Here is a 20,627-nt window from a genome sequence, read left to right as displayed (position 1 = left end):
ACAAAAAAGTGTTAAACAAACCAGAATATGTTTTATATTTTACATTCTTCAAAGTAGCCACCTTTTGCTTTGATGACAGATTTGCACACTCTTGGCAAGGTGTGTCCAAACTTTTGACTGGTTCTGTACTTTGAATACTGAAAGCCACTTACAATGCCCCCGCACCAGCGAGGACCAGCACACAAAGACAGTTCCCTCCACAGACAACAACACCAGTTCATCAGCTGCCAAGTGTCCTGGACTAACAGGCTGCTCAAGTAGAAGGATCACCAGACTGCAGGCCAGTTACTTTGCCTGCGTACTATGATGTGAAATAAAAAAAATAAAACCGTTATATTTCATATTGATGTATGCGTTATAGACCAGCTGGTTTGAGATGTGACTCTCACTGATGTTGCATGTTGTTGGAGAATTGACGGTTACTGTTTTCTTAATTACAATTTAAAAACAGAAAGGTTCCTTTTACCATGAAGGGAGCACCGTGAGACCTTAACTGGGGACTTGTATACTAGTAAGACTTTTATTTTGACACCTGTCAAAATAAAAGTGTCAAACAAATAAATAGTGCAGGGGTGATACCTGACCAATGCAGCGGTGTGGGTTGAGGAGGAGGGGTGAGGAGGAGGGGTGAGGGTTGACTAGGGCAGGGGTGAGGGTTGAGGAGGAGGGGTGAGGATTGACTAGAGCAGGGGTGAGGGTCCTCTGTGGCTCAGTTGGTAGAGCATGGCGTTAACAACGCTTAGGTTGTGGGTTTGATTCCTGCTGGGACCATATATACTGAAATGTATGCTCTCACTGCAATGTAAGTTGCTTTGGATAAAAGCGTCAGATAAACGGCATATACAGTATACTGTCAGTGTGGCCCCAGGGGAGGAGCCAGGGCTGTTGGGATAGACCTCAGTCGTGTGTGTAGAGGCTTAACAGGTGTCATGCTCACGGCTCAGTTTTAGTTGTCGCCAATAAGCTGTGTGGCTGTCCGATATTAACCCTTTCAGACAGACAGACACACACACACACACACACACACACACACACACACACACACACACACACACACACACACACAAATAAATAGCTGATAAGCTTCAAACATTCAGCAGTTTAGAGAGGGGACATTGCAACAACATTAACCAGATACTTCAATGATTAATAGCTTTAAATTCTTATACAACAGACTCTGGAGGAACGAAGCAGCAACGCATGGGTGAATGAGATGAGTGTGGTTCTAAAGTCCATGTCACACAGGCAACCAATCAGCAAGCCAGAGAGAGCCAGCTAGCCTCATATCTAAGGTTGACTGAGGACTCATTTGTGATCCTTCAACTGTAGCTACCAAGCTGGGAAACCACAATAAAGTAGCCGACCGCTGAGACACAGAGCTCATATCACAGCTGCCTGTCGTCAGCCGCGGCTGGGACATCACCTCAGTCTCAGATGAATGTTGTTAGTGGTGTATTCAACAACAATGCCTGGAACTAGATTTCCAAACTGACACCCACCTGACACATGAGAAGTACAGCACTTACCAGAGTAGTTACGCCCTGCGTTTCACAACAACTAAACCACAACCACAACCTCTTGCTGATGAAAGTCATCTCGAAGGTCAGTGACTCATTGAGGAAGAGCCTTGAGGAAGAGTCCTTTTTTTTGTGTAGAATTGTCTTAGAACAATATAGGCCCACAGTACAGTCTATGGCTTACCGCACTGCACATCATTTGTTTATGGGCTGTGTACCCTAGCTGAGCTACACAGACTGACCTCAAGATGGCGCCAATACTTCAGCTATAAGATCAAACTTCTGTTGCTCAAACATTGTGGATTTTGGCTCCCTTTCAAGTCAACAATCTTTTATTAAAAGCTAATATTGTGCGGGCAAAGCTAAATTAAATGATCTTTGCATTGCAATGTAGGCAGTTGTCAGTGTACAGAGTAGGTGTGAGGGGGGGTTAAAACAGTGCAAGCAGGAGTGTGGACCGTAGGGACTAATACATGGTGAACAAAAGCTTGAATGTAATAAAAGGAACCTTTTAAAATAAAGGGTGAGGTAAAATAACTGAATAACTGAAAGACTAAGAGCTCCCTGAGTAGAAGCAAGGCTAAAAAAGGTGTGTTTGAAGATGTCTTTTAAAGACGTCCACAGTGTCTGCCCTCCTCCGGCTCTTCGGTCGGGGGGACATATAGAGGCTTACACTGCAAATAAAAGTCTGTTTTGAAACTGCCACGCAGTTAAATGCCCAATATATGTGAGGTTGGTCTTGTTCAATTCATATCTCCATGTGTGCTGCATGTGTAGCCTAAAGAAATGAGTCCATTGTATTGACTTGAGTTTATTACCTTGTATACAGCTGCCTGTCATCAGCCTGCACTATTATTTGTACACAGAATACACAGTATTTGGCTGCTACTTACTGTCTTTACTGACTGTTCTTTTTGCACTGTTTAAATTATTTTTATTGAATGTTTTACTTTTAGTATGTCTTGTCTTATCTGTTGTGCCTGGGCACTTTATCTGTCTCACCGTGGGAGAGTGAGAAACGTCCTCTCGATTCCTTTGTATGTCTTGACATGTGAAGAATTGACAATAAAGCCACTTTGACACTTTGACTTTGATACTGTATTGCATAATATGCACACTGGCCTTAAAGTAGTAAGGGTAGAGTTGAAGCTGTTGCTCAACAGTCAAAGTCACATCTTTGCTATATTATATAGAGGCACTGAAGACAGGCACTGACTGGGCCTGAACAGTATTTTCACCTGCTGTCATGACTGTAGAGTCCCTACCTATCAGACTGTAGAATCACTACCTATCAGACTGTAGAGTCCCTACCTATCAGACTGTAGAGTCCCTACCTATCAGACTGTAGAGTCCCTACCTATCAGAGACTGTGGAGTCCCTACCTATCAGACTGTAGAGTCCCTACCTATCAGAGACTGTGGAGTCCCTACCTATCAGAGACTGTAGAGTCCCTACCTATCAGAGACTGCGGAATCACTACCTATCTTCCGCCGTAGATTGAAGACCCATCTCTTCAGGCTACATCTTAACTGTCCCTCCTAAAGACCACTTCATCCCCACAACCCCCCTTTACAAGTTTCTCTCCTGTAAATGAATTAATAAAATTTAAAAAGTAATTTTTCCTTCTTCTAGCATTGTGACTGCCAATAGCCCCTGGTCCTAGCATAGATTACTTGTTCTTATGATGACTGATGGATAGATGATTCACTTACTTAGACAAATGTATTTGTTGTAAGTCGCTTTGGATAAAGGCGTCTGCTAAATGCCATAAATGTAATGTAATGTAAATGTACAGTGAGTAATCTGGAATATTCAGTACAGTAGGTTTTATCACAATTAGTTGAGGTTGCTGAAACACAGTAATGTCTATCAAAACAGGAACGGACACACTGATACTGATTCCTGATGGTTATCAATATCTAAAAGCATCTTTGTACCAAGTTAGGTAGAACAAGTTGTACACTTTTCAGAGACGTTTATTAAAATTGATGAGAAACACGAAAAATGAAATGACTGACCACACCTTCCATCAGCGGTGCATGGACTAAACCTAGAACATTGTTGTTTCTAAGTCAGAGGGTCAACGACGAGCACACAGAGGTTGTTGTTAAATATAACCTTTCCGTCACGCTCGGTGCTGCAGTCTGGGTGACGCAGCAGGCCCAGCACACCTGCTCTCAGCTCACGGGAAGCTGTGTTACTGAAGTCTAACACCTCAGTCAGAAAATCGAGCAGCAGTTCTCCCTCCTCATGGCCCTCTGTGAAGCACTCTGTGATGTCCATTTGAGACGGCAGCTCATAGCTGGTGTAACGGACTCCCTTAGAGTCCAGGAAGCTTTTAATATCACCTGTAGTGACACACTGGCTGATCTCAGTATTGCACAGCTGGGTCCTGTAGGTCCTCCATAGCTTACCCCAGCCACTGTCACCTGAAAGGTCAATGAACAGCACACAGAACAGCACAGAAAAAGCAACTGAGAACATTTTTTTTTGTAGAATTGTCTTAGAACAATATAGGCCTACAGTACAGTCTATGGCTTACCGCACTGCACATCATTTGTTTATGGGCTGTGTACCCTAGCTGAGCTACACAGACTGACCTCAAGATGGCGCCAATACTTCAGCTATAAGATCAAACTTCTGTTGCTCAAACATTGTGGATTGGCTCCCTTCCAAGTCAACAATCTTTTATTAAAAGCTAATATTGTGCGGGCAAAGCTAAATTAAATGATCTTTGCATTGCAATGTAGGCAGTTGTCAGTGTACAGAGTAGGTGTGAGGGGGGGTTAAAACAGTGCAAGCAGGAGTGTGGACTGTAGGGACTAATACATGGTGAACAAAAGCTTGAATGTAATAAAAGGAACCTTTTAAAATAAAGGGTGAGGTAAAATAACTGAATAACTGAAAGACTAAGAGCTCCCTGAGTAGAAGCAAGGCTAAAAAAGGTGTGTTTGAAGATGTCTTTTAAAGACGTCCACAGTGTCTGCCCTCCTCCGGCTCTTCGGTCGGGGGGAAATATAGAGGCTTACACTGCAAATAAAAGTCTGTTTTGAAACTGCCACGCAGTTAAATGCCCAATATATGTGAGGTTGGTCTTGTTCAATTCATATCTGCATGTGTGCTGCATGTGTAGCCTAAAGAAATGAGTCCATTGTATTGACTTGAGTTTATTACCTTGTATACTGTATTGCATAATATGCACACTGGCCTTAAAGTAGTAAGGGTAGAGTTGAAGCTGTTGCTCAACAGTCAAAGTCACATCTTTGCTATATTATATAGAGGCACTGAAGACAGGCACTGACTAGGCCTAAACAGTATTTTCACCTGCTAACCCTAACCCTTTTCAGAGACATTTATTAAAATTGATGAGAAACACGAAAAATTAAATGACTGACTACACCTTCCATCAGCGGTACATGCTAGGGATGGGCATGATTAATCGACGATCGATTAATTGATCATTGGAATTTCGTCGATGACATTATTTTTTTAGTCGATGAAACTAGGCTTCGCGTCGTGCCAAACAACTCCCCTAACCTGTTGTAAAATCAGCGAAACCCGCGGCCTCTTGGGGCTTATTGCTTAATTTTACCACAAGGGGGCAATATTTGAAAAGAACGCCACAGGCCTACTCAGTTACCTGCGAGTTTCCGTGTATTTCAAAAGTAATCATGAAGAGGTCACGGCGAAGTGTGGTGTGGGACCATTTTGTTTTAAAAAATGACTTAGTTAACTGCAAACACTGCGAAGCTGTGACTCAAATGATGTACCACTTGAACAACGCGCATCCGACCCTGGTTAGTGGCGGTGCATCCTCCTCAGCCTCGACCTAGCATCACCTCGGTGTTAGCACGGGGAGCTGCGGTGCATCCTCCTCAGCCTCGACCTAGCATCACCTCGGTGTTAGCACGGGGAGCTGCGGTGCATCCTCCTCGGCCTCGACCTAGCATCACCTCGGTGTTAGCACGGGGAGCTGCGGTGCATCCTCCTCAGCCTCGACCTAGCATCACCTCGGTGTTAGCACGGGGAGCTGCGGTGCATCCTCCTCAGCCTCGACCTAGCATCACCTCGGTGTTAGCACGGGGAGCTGCGGTGCATCCTCCTCAGCCTCGACCTAGCATCACCTCGGTGTTAGCACGGGGAGCTGCGGTGCACAGCGCCGAAGTCATTGTTGGGTCGGCTAATCTCCCTCTTTCTCGACTTGGTGCCTTTTTTGATAGTTTTGAGTTACATTTGGCAAAACCTGTCCGACCTAAGTATTATATATTTTTGGTTAAGTTATTGTTTAACATGATTGTTTTTTTTTTAATATTATTATTATTTTGGAAAAAAACGAGGGTCAGTTGTGTTTCTAAGCACCGGCTTCGCTGCAGGCTCCAGCGATATCTTCACCTGAACGATCCGGTTTAACTGCCACTAGAGTTGTTCATCTTGTAATAAAGATCTCAATGAGGAAAACACGCTGTGTTTTTGTATTTTCATTGCATTTTGAATATAGCCTATAAATAGTGAATTTTAATATAAAAATATTAATTATTAATCGAAAATCGATCGTTAATTCTCCCGACGATCGACTAAGACAATTTAGTCGAATGCCCATCCCTACCTAGAACATCGTTGTTTCTAAGTCAGAGGGTCAACGACGAGCACACAGAGGTTGTTGTTAAATATGACCTTTCCGTCCCGCTCTGAGCTGCTGTCCGGGTGACGCAGCAGGCCCAGCACACCTGCTCTCAGCTCACGGGAAGCTGTGTTACTGAAGTCTAACACCTGAGTCAGAAAATCGAGCAGCAGTTCTCCCTCCTCATGGCCCTCTGTGAAGCACTCTGTGATGTCCATTTGAGACGGCAGCTCATAGCTGGTGTAACGGACTGCCTTAGAGTCCAGGAAGCTTTTAATATCACCCGTAGTGACACACTGGCTGCTCTCAGTATGGCACAGCTGGGTCCTGTAGGTCCTCAACAGCTTACCCCAGCCACTGTCACCTGAAAGGACACCGTCAATGAACAGCACACAGAACAGCACAGAGAAAGCTCTAAATACTGTACCGTGCTTGACAAATCCTTTACCAGGAAATTCACACAGTACCAGTGAAAAGTTTGGACGCACCTTGCCAAGAGTGTGCAAAGCTGTCATCAAAGCAAAAGGTGGCTGCTTTGAAGAATCTAAAATATAAAACATATTCTGGTTTGTTTAACACTTTTTTGTTTACTACGTAATTCCATATGTGTTGCTTCATAGTTTTGATGTCTTCAATATTAACCTACAATGTAGAAAATAATAAAAATAAAGAAAAACCATTGAATGAGAAGGTGTGTCCAAACTTTTGACTGGTACTGTATACTTCTGGTAAGGGTGATGTGTGTCCTTGCTTTGGGAAATGCGGCATAATGTTTTATCTCCCAAGGCATGTTATGCTGATGAGTGACACCTGAAGCATTTATAATATGCGGCTATGATGGCTTCATTAAGACTCAAAGGTTGCAATTTCTTCAAGGTGGAACCCTATATGCATACAAAGTGCTAATGTTACAGCAAAACAACAGATTTACACTCCGCCCTGGATACATTCTGTGTTACTGATTTCAGTGCAAAACTGCTGACCCCTTTAATGCCAACACAGAATCAACAGACTTACCAGACACAAGAATGATCATAAGTTTCCCATTCTTATTCAAGAGACTCTGGAAGAAGGAGACGGCAGCACCAGGATCCTTGACGTAGTACAACATCTGTAGATCATACAAACATCTACTTCAGACTCTCTGAGGAAGGCCTTACACACGTCAGCAGCTCCGGGTGCAGACAACCCCATTTCAGTGACCCATTTGTTTTTATTTCTAGGATAGTCACTGTGTGAAATGTTATCATCTTAGCTGAGGACTTTGATTTCCCCTTTCCGTGTTTCTTTCAAGCTGGGCTGTAGCGCGTTGGGGGTACACACTCCACACTGTCATATACTTTACATTGTTTGTTATGATGGAAGACTGCTTTAGGCGTTTCTCAACGCAACACAATTTACAACCTGTATCATGTGAACGAAGTCCATCTTCTTGGTCATGTTATTCTCTGTCCAGTACTTTTCAAACTCAGAGGCGGTCTTCTTGTTCCAGGTGAAGTTAATGTACTCTAGGTTTGGTGTCTTCGACACTAACACTGCAAAAGCATAACAAATAAAGGGTCAGGAGAGTCACTGAGTCAATCGTTCATGAAATAACACACAGGATTCAGCCTCGACAAGCTGAAAAGTCTGCGCATGGAATTGAATTAGCTGAATTAGCTGAATTAGCTGAATTATCATTCCCAACATTAGCATCAAGGAAGTGGACCATGCCACTGTAGTCTGCTCTACCCTTGTAGTTGTGTAGCTGCTGGGCACTGGGCTCCACCACCTCGTTATCCACCGTCAACCCTGGGTGCTTCAGACGCAGCTGAGACAACATCTCCAGGTCCATCTCACCTGCAGGCACAATCAGCCGAAGTACATACCAGATATTTTAAACATGCCAGAACCACGAGGAGAGCAAGCACGAGAGCCTGAGGGGATACTTGTTTGATGCTATTTGATTAAAAAAAAACATCAGGGAACACAGCTATCAAATCTATTCCTTAACTGAACTCTGATAAGTCAAATGAACGACACGGTTGGTCTGAACATGAGTAATGGCACTCAGCAAAACCGAGTTAGTTAACAAACTATATGTGTCTCTTTTACATTTAAGATCAGTGAGAGACCGCCAACAGACTCCCACAAGGTGACATGGAGGTAAATTATTGACTAATAGCAGGACAGATGTTTACCGAAGCCTGGAGAATAATTACAAGTGTGTTTTTCCCCTAACAGGGCAAAGAATTTTGTGCAACAATTAATTGTGGCCATAAATTAGAGAGAGAGAGAGAGAGAGAGAGAGAGAGAGAAAGAAAAAGAGAGAGATAACAGATTTGAAACCATTTCTAAATCAGCTCACTCCACTTCTAATACAGACATATGGTTCCAAAGTCTGTCAATCGTCTGCCAACTACATAATAAGTGATGAACGCTGTCTAATCCATGGATATCAATTTATTTGTCATGAGCAATGAGCAATAGCATGCATAGTCTCAATATGATTTGAATATTGCTAAATTCATTTACTAACATCCATAAAATTAGATTCAAGATTCTCTATTTGTCACGTACATACAAGTATGCAGTGAAATGCAAAAGTGACAGTGCCACAGAGGAGTGCAACAATAAATACATTTTCTAGGTTTAACAGGTCCTTGTATAGAATTTCCCCTGATAACTGATCTCTTTTGTTCATTATATAACAAGTATCATCAATTTGCACTAATAACTTTATGTTGGTTATGGTGGTCTTTTGTATACTAGCTTCCTGGTAGAGTTTGATTTGATATCTATCTTACCTGCTCCACTTCCGACCCCAAGGACATTAAAATGGCCTTTTCCATCCCCAATGCTAGGAAAGAGATGGTCATGCGTTAACTGGGAAGACATCGATTTTCAAGATAGAAACTAGGACTACTAGTGAAATAAAACTACAGTCATAAAGAGGATCCCAAACAGCTTGGCAGATGTTATGTTCATGTTCAGAACGTAATTACATTTTTATGGTTGTGCATCTGGGAACTGTTACCTGGCCAGTATGTCAGGGAGGATGCCATGAATGAAGTCTTGCATGCACTGATGCTCAGAAGAGCGCTCCAAGAACAGCCGAAATGACTTCATGTATCTGCTGTCATCTTCTGACAGGCTCTTCAGCGGAGAGGCCATGGTAATCACTGTTGTTCGGTCAGACAATCACTGGGTCGAAACATATGCAGTATATCAGACACCCAAACCGTAATAGTTGATATTTATTGATATCAAAAACACATGGTTTACGTGATAACCACCACGTACGTAAATATATACCAATACTGGACAGTAGGCGAACGACACTATCATATGACAATGCTTTACAGACAATACATCCAACTGAGTTAATTTGGGTCACGATCGGCCTGTTGTAAAGACATTGAGACACAGGGCTGATGTTGAAACCCGTTAAAAATGTTAAAAATCGCCTGTACTGTTCGTTCTGTATTTCTCACCGAGAGTTAATAAAACGTGTGTGGGCGGGATAGAAAACAAGCCTGACTCGTGCAAGTGTTTCCATTGACATTCTTGGGAAACACGGTTTGACGTTTGTGTTTTTGCGATGTTGTAGGCTGACATAGAAATGTAAAATGTCCACTTACTTTACTTTCCACAGGATACTAAACCAATTGATTTGGTACGCGTTATGTTACGACTGTGGATCCCAAGAAAACGCGCAAGATATATAGCCCCTCCTACGTGTCCTTTGCTCTGCAGACGGGGTTTTAAAGCAACGACGTCTCCGCCCCATTGCACACCGAATCAACGAATTACGTTAAGAAATGCATAAACGAAACAGGCCTACATTTTATCAGAGCTAAATTAACCCTTCATATACATGATGCAGGCTTATAAACAAACTCATAAAATCTGATAGAAGTCCTTACAGTACATTATGACATGTACACATTTGGTACCTTGCAATCAAAGTAGGCACATTTGGTCCTGTGCCAAATAGACATGATTTCACATGTTTTACTGAATCATCTATGTAGGCCTTATGAAGGTCTGAAAAGCCTGATACAATTCAAACGTTTCGCTGAAGGTAATCACATTTGCATGCAACCGGACATTTCAGTCGACCTTGTTTACTGTGCTGGAACTAAAACCTGCACACCTGCACGGTCCCCAGAACCCGGACTGTGGAACACAGACTAATTGGTTACTGTGTTTTTTGTTCTGCTGTTGAGATAAACGAATAAGCCAAGCTGCCACCTCATTCATTCTCTATTTGAGTGTCGTCTAAATATTCATTAGGACATGTTCTTGCTTTTCACTCAAATCAGCCAAACCACATTAAATTGTATTAACAATGATTTGGCTGCTGGTAAAAGATAAATCATGATTAAAATGGAACCTGGTAATTCCCAAACTGTTCAGGCCCTCATATAAAACTGCAAAATAAGGCAATGCCTTGAGAGAACTCAAATGGATGAATTAGATATGACATGATTGCCCCATCTCCTTGCTGCTCATCTCTGTGGCCTTGACACAACCGTTTGGATTCACCGTTCTCTTAAATGAAAGTGACAGTCTTAACGAAATGAATTAGATCAAACAAAAAATGTAAACTCTATTTCCCCACATCCTCTGAGAACCCTGGACCTGGGACAAACTGAGAGGCTATTTGGCAATCTGTGTGGAAATCTTCTCAGGCTAGAATCCATCAGCAGGTCCAGCCAGTCATCTGACATGAGTAATTACAATTTAGATTAAGACCCCCCAAAAAAAGCACCTTAGAATCATTGGGAATCACATCAAACATTGGGGAAAGTGAATCCGTCAGACATCTTGGTTCCATTTGTAACTCAGTGGGCCAACTGGATGAAAGCACATTCTTCACTTCAGTGAAACAGGTGGAGTGGGGTTGCTCTCACTGACGAGATGAAAATGGCAGAGGATTAGACCATTGCTGTAATGTTTATCATTTCAACATCAGTTGATAGATGCAGTGCTTGACAATTACCAATGAATACATGACAGAGGAAGTAGAATGGGGTGAAGAACACTCTTATTTGCAGCACCAGGATGAGAGCAATATACTGAATAACATTTACAATAGCCTAATGAAAATACTTGGCATGATTTCAGTGTTGTGGAGTAGTTCCACTACATGTGGTTGAACGATCAGTTTAAGTGCATTTTACAGTAGCTTGGTGGTCGTTAAACTAAATTAAAATCCTAGTGGTGTTTCCTGTAGTTAACTACTTTTTGCCATGTAGCGGTGTAGTAAGCTACTGTCACTACTTACTAAATTTTTCCAAAAGAAAACAAAACAAATCATTGGAATTAAGCAATTATTCCAGCCCTTGAATTTCAATTTCCCTACTATTTCTTACTTCACTGCCTACCGTCTCCGCACTTTGCTCCACCTCACTATTCTTCTCTCTCCTAGTGATTTCAGAACATTTCAATCCCAGGCTGTCACATGGTCTTCCTTCAGTAACTGATTATCATGTGTTGGTTGAAGTTGTTTCTATGTAGTGAACTCCTTTTTCAAAGTAGCTTTAGTTTGACAAACTATATTTCTCTCACGGGCAGCTTGGGTACAGTTCAACTTCTTTCCGGGTAAATAACAACACAGCACAATTCACAGTAGATCATGTGAGGCCTCGTTTGTCATGCTGTCAGTGGTACAAAAGGAGTCCTCGCATGTGTAGGGCAGAGTTTGTGTTACTGTGATGCAGTCAAGGAACTGAAACTTATCTCGACTTCTTAGTAACGTCATAACAGTAGTCAGGAGGTCAACAAAACAAACCGGTTTGTACTCTTCTGAGTTTCATTGTGTTGTTGTCACTTTACACACACAGACACTCCCAAAAAAAACCAGATACAAATACAGGCATATGAAATCCATTGAATTTGAGGTACATTTATTTGCACATCAGAGTATCACAATTTATTTGCATTTCCGTCCGACTCTGTGTGTACACACAATAAATAACTGAAATGACAAGGTACTGTAAAATGATAATTTACTGGGTGTACCAATGCGTTGATAGAGTGCAGGGTAACACAATAGAAGAGTCAATGTAAACAAAGGCATTTCAGATGGACTGATACGACCCTCCAATGATCACTGAAAAACATGTTCCTTAGAAATACACATGGAAATAAAACAAAATACTTGCAAGGCCACTTATAGAGAATCAATGATTTCTGTCAAAACTGATCAAGCATGCATACATACAATTGGGTGTTGAAATATTCATTGTTTTAGCAAGAAACAAAAATATCTGAACACCCATCACAGATTATAAACCTTTTGTAGGAGACATTCAGAGTTCTAGTAATTCACAATTGCAAATCATGTCCATTCAGAACAGAACATAGGCAAAGAGGAACAAGACAGGCCATTGTCATAACCAAAATAACAGACTAAGCAACTTCATTCTGTACTGTTCTTTAGGGACCATTCAGCAGATGTGTTGCTCAACTTAAAATCGTGTGCTTTAATCATATTTGTAGCTGTGAGGTTTCGAATGCATAACTAGCTGAATTATAAATTGTGTTATAAATAGTTAAATGTTTACAGAAATGTATCAATTAAAAAGTTTACCAATAAATAAATAAATATTACTTTGTAAAATGATGGAAGCAAACCTTTTAATATTTCTCCGATATGACATCACATTGGTTCCTTACCCTGAAAGGAGTCTATGGACAACTTCAATCCACACTTCTGTTTATCTGGGCGCTGTCACTAACAGCTAATTGTTAGCATTTTTAACCAAAACCCATTGCAAGTCAATAGACCCTAAGTTAGCATGTTCAAAATGTCATGCTAAAATCATCACAAATCAAGTAATTGTGTCTCTTCAGAGAACTTGAGATGATTTGGACATGACATTTCAAACATGCTAACTTAGGGTCCATTGACTTGCATTGGTCTGTAGTCTCTCTGTCAGTACTCTCTGTCAGTACTGCCTGCCTGTCTACAGACAGCTCTTGTTGGCAGTCAGTAGTTCACACAAACTCACACCAAAGCAGGAAACTCTCATGTCAAAGATAAATTCACTTGTTTTTGGATTCAAAACAACTTACTGGCGACATAAAAACAAGTAAATGATCATTCACCTGCACGATAGAGTTACTGAGCCACTTCGATCTCCATCTAGTTTCAATCATAGTGGGATACAGGTAAAATACATCGGTCTTTGCAGTATTTTAAATGAATGTGTAGTAATACTCCTAGTAATCAGAATGATAATCACCCGATGCAATGTAATGTATGATCATTGTGTTCATGTTCTGTTGCTATGTTGGAGCAGTTATTACAAATTTGCATCACAAAATGATGAGTGTTTTAAGTGACCAAGCCTTTTGAATGGACCAGAGCACTGTATCATCTTCACTTCTGACAGAACTCTGGCAAGCCCGGATTTGGTATACTGTTGAAAATCAGACCATACACATCCCTATGACATAATCAACAGAAAACACAGCATTTCACAGCCAAAAACTTGCAATTACAATGAAAACACTAGAAAACTTGTTTGAAAAGAAAAACAAGAATGAATCAGCACTAATGTAGTGCATAGAGCATTTTGTTTATTGGTCAATAATCAAAAAGTCACTCTCAGTCTGTTTGTTTACACAATGACCTATGGAGAACCTGTGAAGATGTTTCACTCCACCCGGAAAATGTTCCGGTACTGGCAAAACATCCTCCGAGGTAAATGTCAGATGTTCCATTGGTCCACTTGTTTGAATGTCATGAGTATCTCTGTCCGTTGATCCCAAACACTTGTCCTCCCATGTCACAAAGCTCGATACGCTTAATACATGTTTCAGGTGAGAAGGACTTCCTTCCGATTCTGATGGAAAATACACAAACGTCCACACCTGGCAAATCCCTGCCTACTGAGGTTAATGCAAGAGACCTTCTGAGAGGGACCTTGATGTTTAAAGGGGTTGCATACATTACTGTATAGAGGGCATGTCTGTGTGTGGCCCCGTCCAGGGTGGGGTGTGTCCTAGTAAGGATGGCACCATGGTCACATGTCCACATCGCCATCGTAGGCTAGGGTCAGAGGCTTCTGTGGTGGGGATGAGCTCTTGGTCGTTTTTGGCATTTTGCTGGAAAAAACACAAATGAATTATATATTTCTCCATCAATCTTTAGTTTAGGAAAAAATAAACACAGTATTGGAATGTGATACGCTGTATTCATGCCACAGGACTTTGTACAATGCGAACAGGTATTATGTAAAGTGGAGAGGGAGCTTGTGCTCAAACAACGTCAAATGATAAAAAAGATAAAAAAAACACTGCATTAAAAAGGTGAGGCACAACACTCATCCATTAAAATTAAAGTCTACATTTTATTTTACAATTCGGGTTAAAACCGTAAAGTTGACCTTCATCAGACACAAACAAAAACAAAAACAACAATAAACAAGGGATCAATATCATCCTCCTGAAATATTGGTTACTGCCAAAAGCACTGAGCTGCGATTCACTTCCATTGCAAAAGAAAGACGAGAGCGCCGAGAAATCCTTTCCTCTTTCCACTATTTCTACAACCCTTCATAATAAACGTGGTCTGTAATGGATTTTTCATTATGAAAGTTAGACTGAATAGGAACGAATGCATCGTGAGAGGATTCTCTTGGAAATGTAATATACGTACCAGACCAGGAATGATAATGCGATTATGAATAATATCAAGATGAATCCTCCAGCAGTCACACCGTAGACCCAGAGTTTTATTCTTCCGTCTGTGCAATCAGAAAGCAGGAGCTGTGTTATTAGATGCATACCTCTGCACCATTCTTCTACATCTCAATACTTTCTTTAATATACTGCACAGTGACAACATTTGGCCCTGAATACTCTGAGGCTTTAAAACATGTTTTACTCTGACAGGAAAGACACTGACGCTGTGGGCTCAGTGTAACTGAGTTGAGATGGTAAGCTCACTCCTCAAGTTCAGATACCGACCACCCACGCTGTCGAATTGCTAGCTGTTCAATAGCGTGGCTGGTTTACATTGTGTGTTTGAGGAGATGGTCACGTGTGTTGGCAAGCCAGAGGTCGTAGGTTCGAAGCTCGGTCGGAGCAAGTCGAATTGCGGGGCGACTGTTTGCAACAACTTCACGTCTGTTTAATTGGTGCCGTGACCCAGATGCGCAGTTGGGCTCAGCTCAACGGCTGGGCTTGCTGTGGTGTTGTGAGTTTAGAATTGCTGTCAAATTGCTAGCTGGTTTACATCGGGTATTTGAGGAGACAGTCACAAGCCAGAGGCTGCCAGTTCGAGACTCGGTCGGAGCAAGTCGAATTGCGGGGCCACTGTTTGCAACAACTTGACGTCTGTTTCACTAAGTCTAGATCATGATAAGCCAACTCCTTTAGAAAAGTTACCAAATATTGAGTGTGCGTCAATGAAGTGCGTCAAACTGTTTTAAGCTACGCAATGAAGACACTTGCCATGTTTGGAGACAGGCAGTTATGGTCCAAGCGGTTGCTTATTGACTGTAAATACAAGTAAATGACTTGTACACAGGGGAAATGGTGGGAAATGTAGTTAACCATATAGCATACATAATTTAGTTCAACAGAATACACATACAGTAAATACAGAGGCCCATACTGTAGTAGTAGGTGATGATATTTCTCCCCCAGGCATGCTCTCTAAAAGGCACTGTAGTTACACTGTAACAGTTTAAAAAACCTCTTACATCCCTTTATCCCTTCCCCTGGCCATGGTAACCTTGCAGACATTGAAGGCCAGAACAAATCTTATGGACCGTGAGCTATTGCTGTGATATCTATGTCAATACCTGGCCCAACAGGCCTCAGGGTCCACTCATTGAAGAAGTCTTGGATTTGAGAAGGCCCGGGTTTTAACCTCCCAGAGCTGGTCTTCACATCGGCCTTCTTGTTGTCAGCCCCGGGTGTCTTGGTGCAGTAGTCTAAGAAGCCGTGGGTGGTCATCACTTCTGTGTAGCCCTTCTCACAGCCGCACACACCACTCTGAGGGGGGAGAGCAGCCTCGTTTAAAGCCCGTCAATGGCTGGGCGTTGTGAGAGATTCATAGTTTGCCCAGCAAAGCAACAAAACACAGTCGATACTGAAGGTCTGTGGTGTACAGTATAGCATGTGTTGCCTCTGCCTACCGTTCAGACAGATTTTGAGTGTTAAGAGAGAGACTGGGGGAAACAAATATGCACATCTTAGTTGCAGTTTCACAGGACATCCTCTAAGGGGCAGTAAATGTCCAACCTGGGAAAATGGGCTTTCTCGCTTTCTTTGCAGAAATGACATGGTCTGTTTCTCATGTTCAGACTCTGTCTTTCAGTCACGCAAATGCTGATATGCGCTCTCTGCATAGCCTGAATTGGATCCCCTAATTTCTCTCATTTTACGTTCATTAGAATCTTACTTACCCTGTATGGTTTTCTTTGCATCAATACATGGCCTCAAGCATAAGGTATTAGATCTTGTTTTTAAGGCCATGGATTGTGGAAAAGGAAAACATACAGGGTAAGCAGATCAATAGATATGTAATAGATGAAAAGAAATACACTATTTATACCCATGGCACAGACATCTTACCGGGGTGCAGTGAGAGAAGGGTTTCGTACAAGGGGGGTAACAGTGTCGAACTGTTGTTGGTTGGTTCTGCAGAAAGCATCCCCCTTAAGCGCAGAAACACAGAAGTTCTTATTACCATTTTACCCATTGATAATTAAATTAATGCAGTTTCACGCCTGATTAATGGGTTGGGATCCTATCAGAGTTTATGATCAATCTGCAAACATTGTAATTCTGGAATGGAAAATTACATGTCAAAATATCAAAGAGTAATGCCTTGGGGCTTTACGCTTTCTCTGCAATGAGAGATTACTCCTGCAGAGCTTCGGTTTGCCCAAGACACTTTGTTACCCAGATAAGATCTGGTTTACCTGCTATTTACGACACATCAAGCCTAGAGCCTTAATTTCCTCTTTGAGAATACCTTTGTGCTGCTACCATGTACTGCTTCATTACCCACAAATAAAAAGGTGTTTTATTACGTTTGTAAAGATTGAGAGTCTCCTGTACATTCAGTGTATTATTGATTACTTGTGTTAAGGGGGGGGGGGGGGGGGGGGGTCAATGCTACTGGTGCTGAGCATGAGCAAATCTAATCTAAGGGTGTTAAAAGAAAGAAAATTTTTCGTCTGTGAATCTGTGAGTGTGTGTGTGTGTGTGTGGGTGTGTGTCTGTCTCTGTGTGTGTGTGTGTGTGTGTGTCTGTGTGTGTGTGTGTGTGTCTGTCTGTCTGTCTGTCTGTCTGTCTGTGTCTGTCTGTGTGTCTGTGTGTGTGTGTGTGTGTGTGTGTGTGTGTGTGTGTGTGTGTGTGTGTGTGTGTGTGTGTGTGTGTGTGTGTGTGTGTAAGAGAGCACCATTGTATGAAGGTGACTAACTACCTGTGACGTTGACCCCATCGGAGCGCTGGCACCACACCACTCGTTCATTGTCCCTCCATCCACTGGTCCTCCACTCGTAGCTGTGGCATTTCCCTCCTGCGACACACAGGCAGGGGAACGCTACACTCATTAGGGTCCTTTGTTAGGCATCTAGGCATGACTACAGGCTTCCCTGAGCATTAGCCACAACTCCACTGTCTGGCTGTCTACCACACTTTACAGGGAATATACTGTGTATGTACATATTCCAGCTGCAGTCAACTAAAGGCTCTCATTCTGCAGTGAGTGGACATACAATGCATGCTGTTTATTATCAGTCAAATAGGATGAAGGTAATAAGACAGAAATGCATGAAGCAGGTCTTTTTGGTCGTGCAAAATAAGTTGTCTGTCTTCCCTGTAAGGCCAGCCAACGAGGTAGGAATTCAAAAATATAAAACGATAGTTGCAGATACAGGTTTGCTCTCTTCAATGAGTGAATGTAGGCTATTCACACATACACATGAAACTGAAGTCACCACAATCAAATCAAATCAAAGTTTATTTGTCATACACACAGAATACAGCCGTAGACGGTGCAATGAAATGCTTAGGGCAAGCTAGCTCCTCAACAGTTCAACAGAGTAATAACAATAATAAAAACAATAACATAGCAACGGTAGCAATGGTTGTAAGCAGCAGAAAGAAGCTGTGATGTGATTCACACTGCGCCGAGCTTCGGTCGCCCACGTACCTTTGCAGGGTCGCGTCTCAAAGACCTGGTGAGGGCAGTTGTCCTGGTTCTCCAAGACCTGGACCACCACGGACCTGGAGCGGGCCTGGTTCCCCGTGGTCTCGAAGCTGCGCCCCTCCAGGCAGGTCAGCTGACAGGAGCTCCATGACGACCACTCGGTCAGGTGACAATCTCCTGTCGCCCAAAAAAGTAAAGCCACCATTCACGACCCATCAGTATTAACAGCAAACAGCATTTCTTGATGATAGATTAAAAACTCTATACAGAATAACAGTAAAATCCATACAGTGTAATTGGTCAACAGTTACCAGCAGACACATCACCACCCATACAAATTTACATGAGAAGAAATTAGTCACACAAAATACATACAGTACCAGTCAAAAGTTTGGACACACCTTCTCATTCAATGGTTTTTCTTTATTTTTTAAAATTATTTTCTACATTGTAGATTCATATTGAACACATCAAAACTATGAAGAAACATGTATGGACTTATTTAGTAAACAAAAAAAGGTTAAACAAACCAGAATATGTTTTATATTTTAGATTCTTCAAAGCAGCCACCTTTTGCTTTGATGACAGCTTTGCACACTCTTGGCAAGGTGTGTCCAAACCTTTGACTGGTTCTGTATATTCTAGTCTCTACAACACTGAGTGATCTAACATTGTAGGGAAGAAAAAGGAGGACATCTGTTATGTGTGTCTATAAACAACATGTATAAGCAGTCCCTTAACTGAAGGTCATACATCAATAGACCTTCTAATCCAAAGCACGGGTATCTCACAGTGATAATTTCTCCGACTGTGACGGCCCCTCAGCCATGACATCCCTTTCATTCCCTGCCCTGGCGCTCGCCATTAGCGACAATCTGTGCAGTGAAGCAGCTCATTATCTTTCATCTCGGCGGGAGCCGCTCGTCAGCGTTCCGCCTGCCCTCGTCGGGGCTGGTGAGACACATCACATGGCCGAGCCACAGCTCTTGGCTTCACCGCCGAACAGAGGCGTGATCGGCGATCAGAAGAACACAGAGCCCCATCGATATGAGACGTCTGTGCTATCTAATGGTGACGACTCAAGAAGACACATGCAGTGAGAATTGCGATCGGGGGGTGGGTGGAGGTGGGTGGAGGTGGTAGATGGTGGGGGTTGGGGGGGTGGGGGGGAATAAGTGATTGTTTTCAGCTCGGAGAGACATTTGTTTTGTTTGCTTCGCAGGTAAGAAGTAAAATGTTAAATCTATATCTATCAGCAGAGTGCACACACCCGAGCAGTGTTCAGTAGACAGGTAATGGATGGAGAAAGCCTTTGAAACGGAGGAAGTAGGGCCTACAACTATCCATTTATTTTCAAACAATTATTTGAGCTGAAGTGGAGCTGAACGGAAGGCACAGCAGGTGAAAGCACGGCGGGTGAAGCAGCGGTGAACAGGGTGGAAGTGTACCTGGGCGGGGGGGGGGGGGGTTTAGTACCTGGGCAGGGGGGGGGGCGGGTTAGTACCTGGGCATGGGGGGGGGGGTTTAGTAAGTGTACCTGGGCGGGGGGGGGGGGGGGGGGGTTTAGTACCTGGGCAGGGGACTGAGCAGGGCAGACGAAGCTCCTGCTCGCTCTGCTTCCTCAGCTTGTCCCCACACAGATCCTCCTCCACTGGTTCAGGAGAGGAGGCCTTGGGCCAGTCCCCCCAGCGCACCACACAGGTCAGGTTCCTCCTGCGAGCCCCCTCCCCACACTCTGCGCCCTGCACAAACACAACAGAAGCCTTTAGAAAGACACAGCAACAGACAAATAATTCATTACGTTTGAAGTTCCTGGTGAAAACAGACATGCAGAGAACACATGACTATGAAAACATTCATATTTAACCTTTTTTCCATTTTAATGACATTTTGAGATGAGAATGTCAAATTGTGATTTTGTTGAAATGTGTCTTCACCTGAATGTCAAGCCTTTAATTATATCACCGTTAAACTACTGATCCATAACATCCATGTAGAATATGTGAAACTCCAATAGATATTCAAACATACTCAACATCTGTACACATCAAGAAAATACACTCACCGGCCACTTTATTAGGTACACCTGTTCAACTGCTCGGTAACGCAAATATCAAGCAACTCAATGCATCTAGGCATGTAGACATGGTCAAGACGACCTGCTGAAGTTCAAACCGAGCATCAGAATGGGGAAGAAAGGTCATTTAAGTGACTTTGAACGTGGCATGGTTGTTGGTGCCAGACGGGCTGGTCTGAGTATTTCAGAAACTGTTGATCTACTGGGATTTTCATGCACAACCATCTCTAGGGTTTACAGAGAATGGTCAGA

The 20,627-nt window shown here is 42.6% G+C and overlaps 2 protein-coding genes across 5 annotated transcripts in view; both read right to left on the bottom strand.

The window, feature by feature from the left end:
• Positions 1 to 3,444: 3,444 nt before the first annotated feature.
• On the bottom strand, positions 3,445 to 9,869 carry hnmt (histamine N-methyltransferase). Of its 4 annotated transcripts, none has more exons than XM_083682592.1 (8): positions 9,759 to 9,869; positions 9,155 to 9,321; positions 8,925 to 8,977; positions 7,870 to 7,977; positions 7,543 to 7,673; positions 7,156 to 7,249; positions 6,192 to 6,502; positions 3,608 to 3,946 (listed from the first exon to the last, which is right to left on the bottom strand). In XM_083682592.1, exons 2-8 carry the CDS (start codon positions 9,289 to 9,291, stop codon positions 3,737 to 3,739), a joined length of 1,044 nt encoding a protein of 347 aa, XP_083538718.1. In that variant the 5' UTR covers positions 9,292 to 9,321; positions 9,759 to 9,869; the 3' UTR covers positions 3,608 to 3,736. The 4 variants fall into 4 exon arrangements, with proteins under 4 accessions (XP_083538721.1, XP_083538718.1, XP_083538719.1 ...); XM_083682593.1 differs by lacking the exon at positions 9,759 to 9,869 and adding an exon at positions 9,612 to 9,747; XM_083682595.1 differs by lacking the exon at positions 6,192 to 6,502 and having other exon boundaries at positions 3,445 to 3,946.
• A 3,922-nt stretch (positions 9,870 to 13,791) lies between these two features.
• thsd7ba (thrombospondin, type I, domain containing 7Ba) overlaps positions 13,792 to 20,627 on the bottom strand; it is a gene marked incomplete at its 5' end in the record, with an annotated part of 95,600 nt that continues 88,764 nt past the window's right edge. Inside the window, 7 exons of the mRNA XM_083682035.1 lie at positions 13,792 to 14,235; positions 14,789 to 14,876; positions 15,939 to 16,131; positions 16,714 to 16,796; positions 17,570 to 17,665; positions 18,302 to 18,475; positions 19,869 to 20,040. Of these exons, the coding sequence (XP_083538161.1) occupies positions 14,154 to 14,235; positions 14,789 to 14,876; positions 15,939 to 16,131; positions 16,714 to 16,796; positions 17,570 to 17,665; positions 18,302 to 18,475; positions 19,869 to 20,040 (888 nt within the window). The 3' untranslated portion in view covers positions 13,792 to 14,153. The remainder of the gene's footprint in view (positions 14,236 to 14,788; positions 14,877 to 15,938; positions 16,132 to 16,713; positions 16,797 to 17,569; positions 17,666 to 18,301; positions 18,476 to 19,868; positions 20,041 to 20,627) is intronic.

Source organism: Argentina silus (assembly GCF_951799395.1).
Source record: "Argentina silus genome assembly, chromosome: 12".
NCBI lineage: Eukaryota > Metazoa > Chordata > Actinopteri > Argentiniformes > Argentinidae > Argentina > Argentina silus.
The sequence above is the reverse complement of the archived record's forward strand: the minus strand, read 5'-3'. Positions and strand labels throughout refer to the sequence as shown.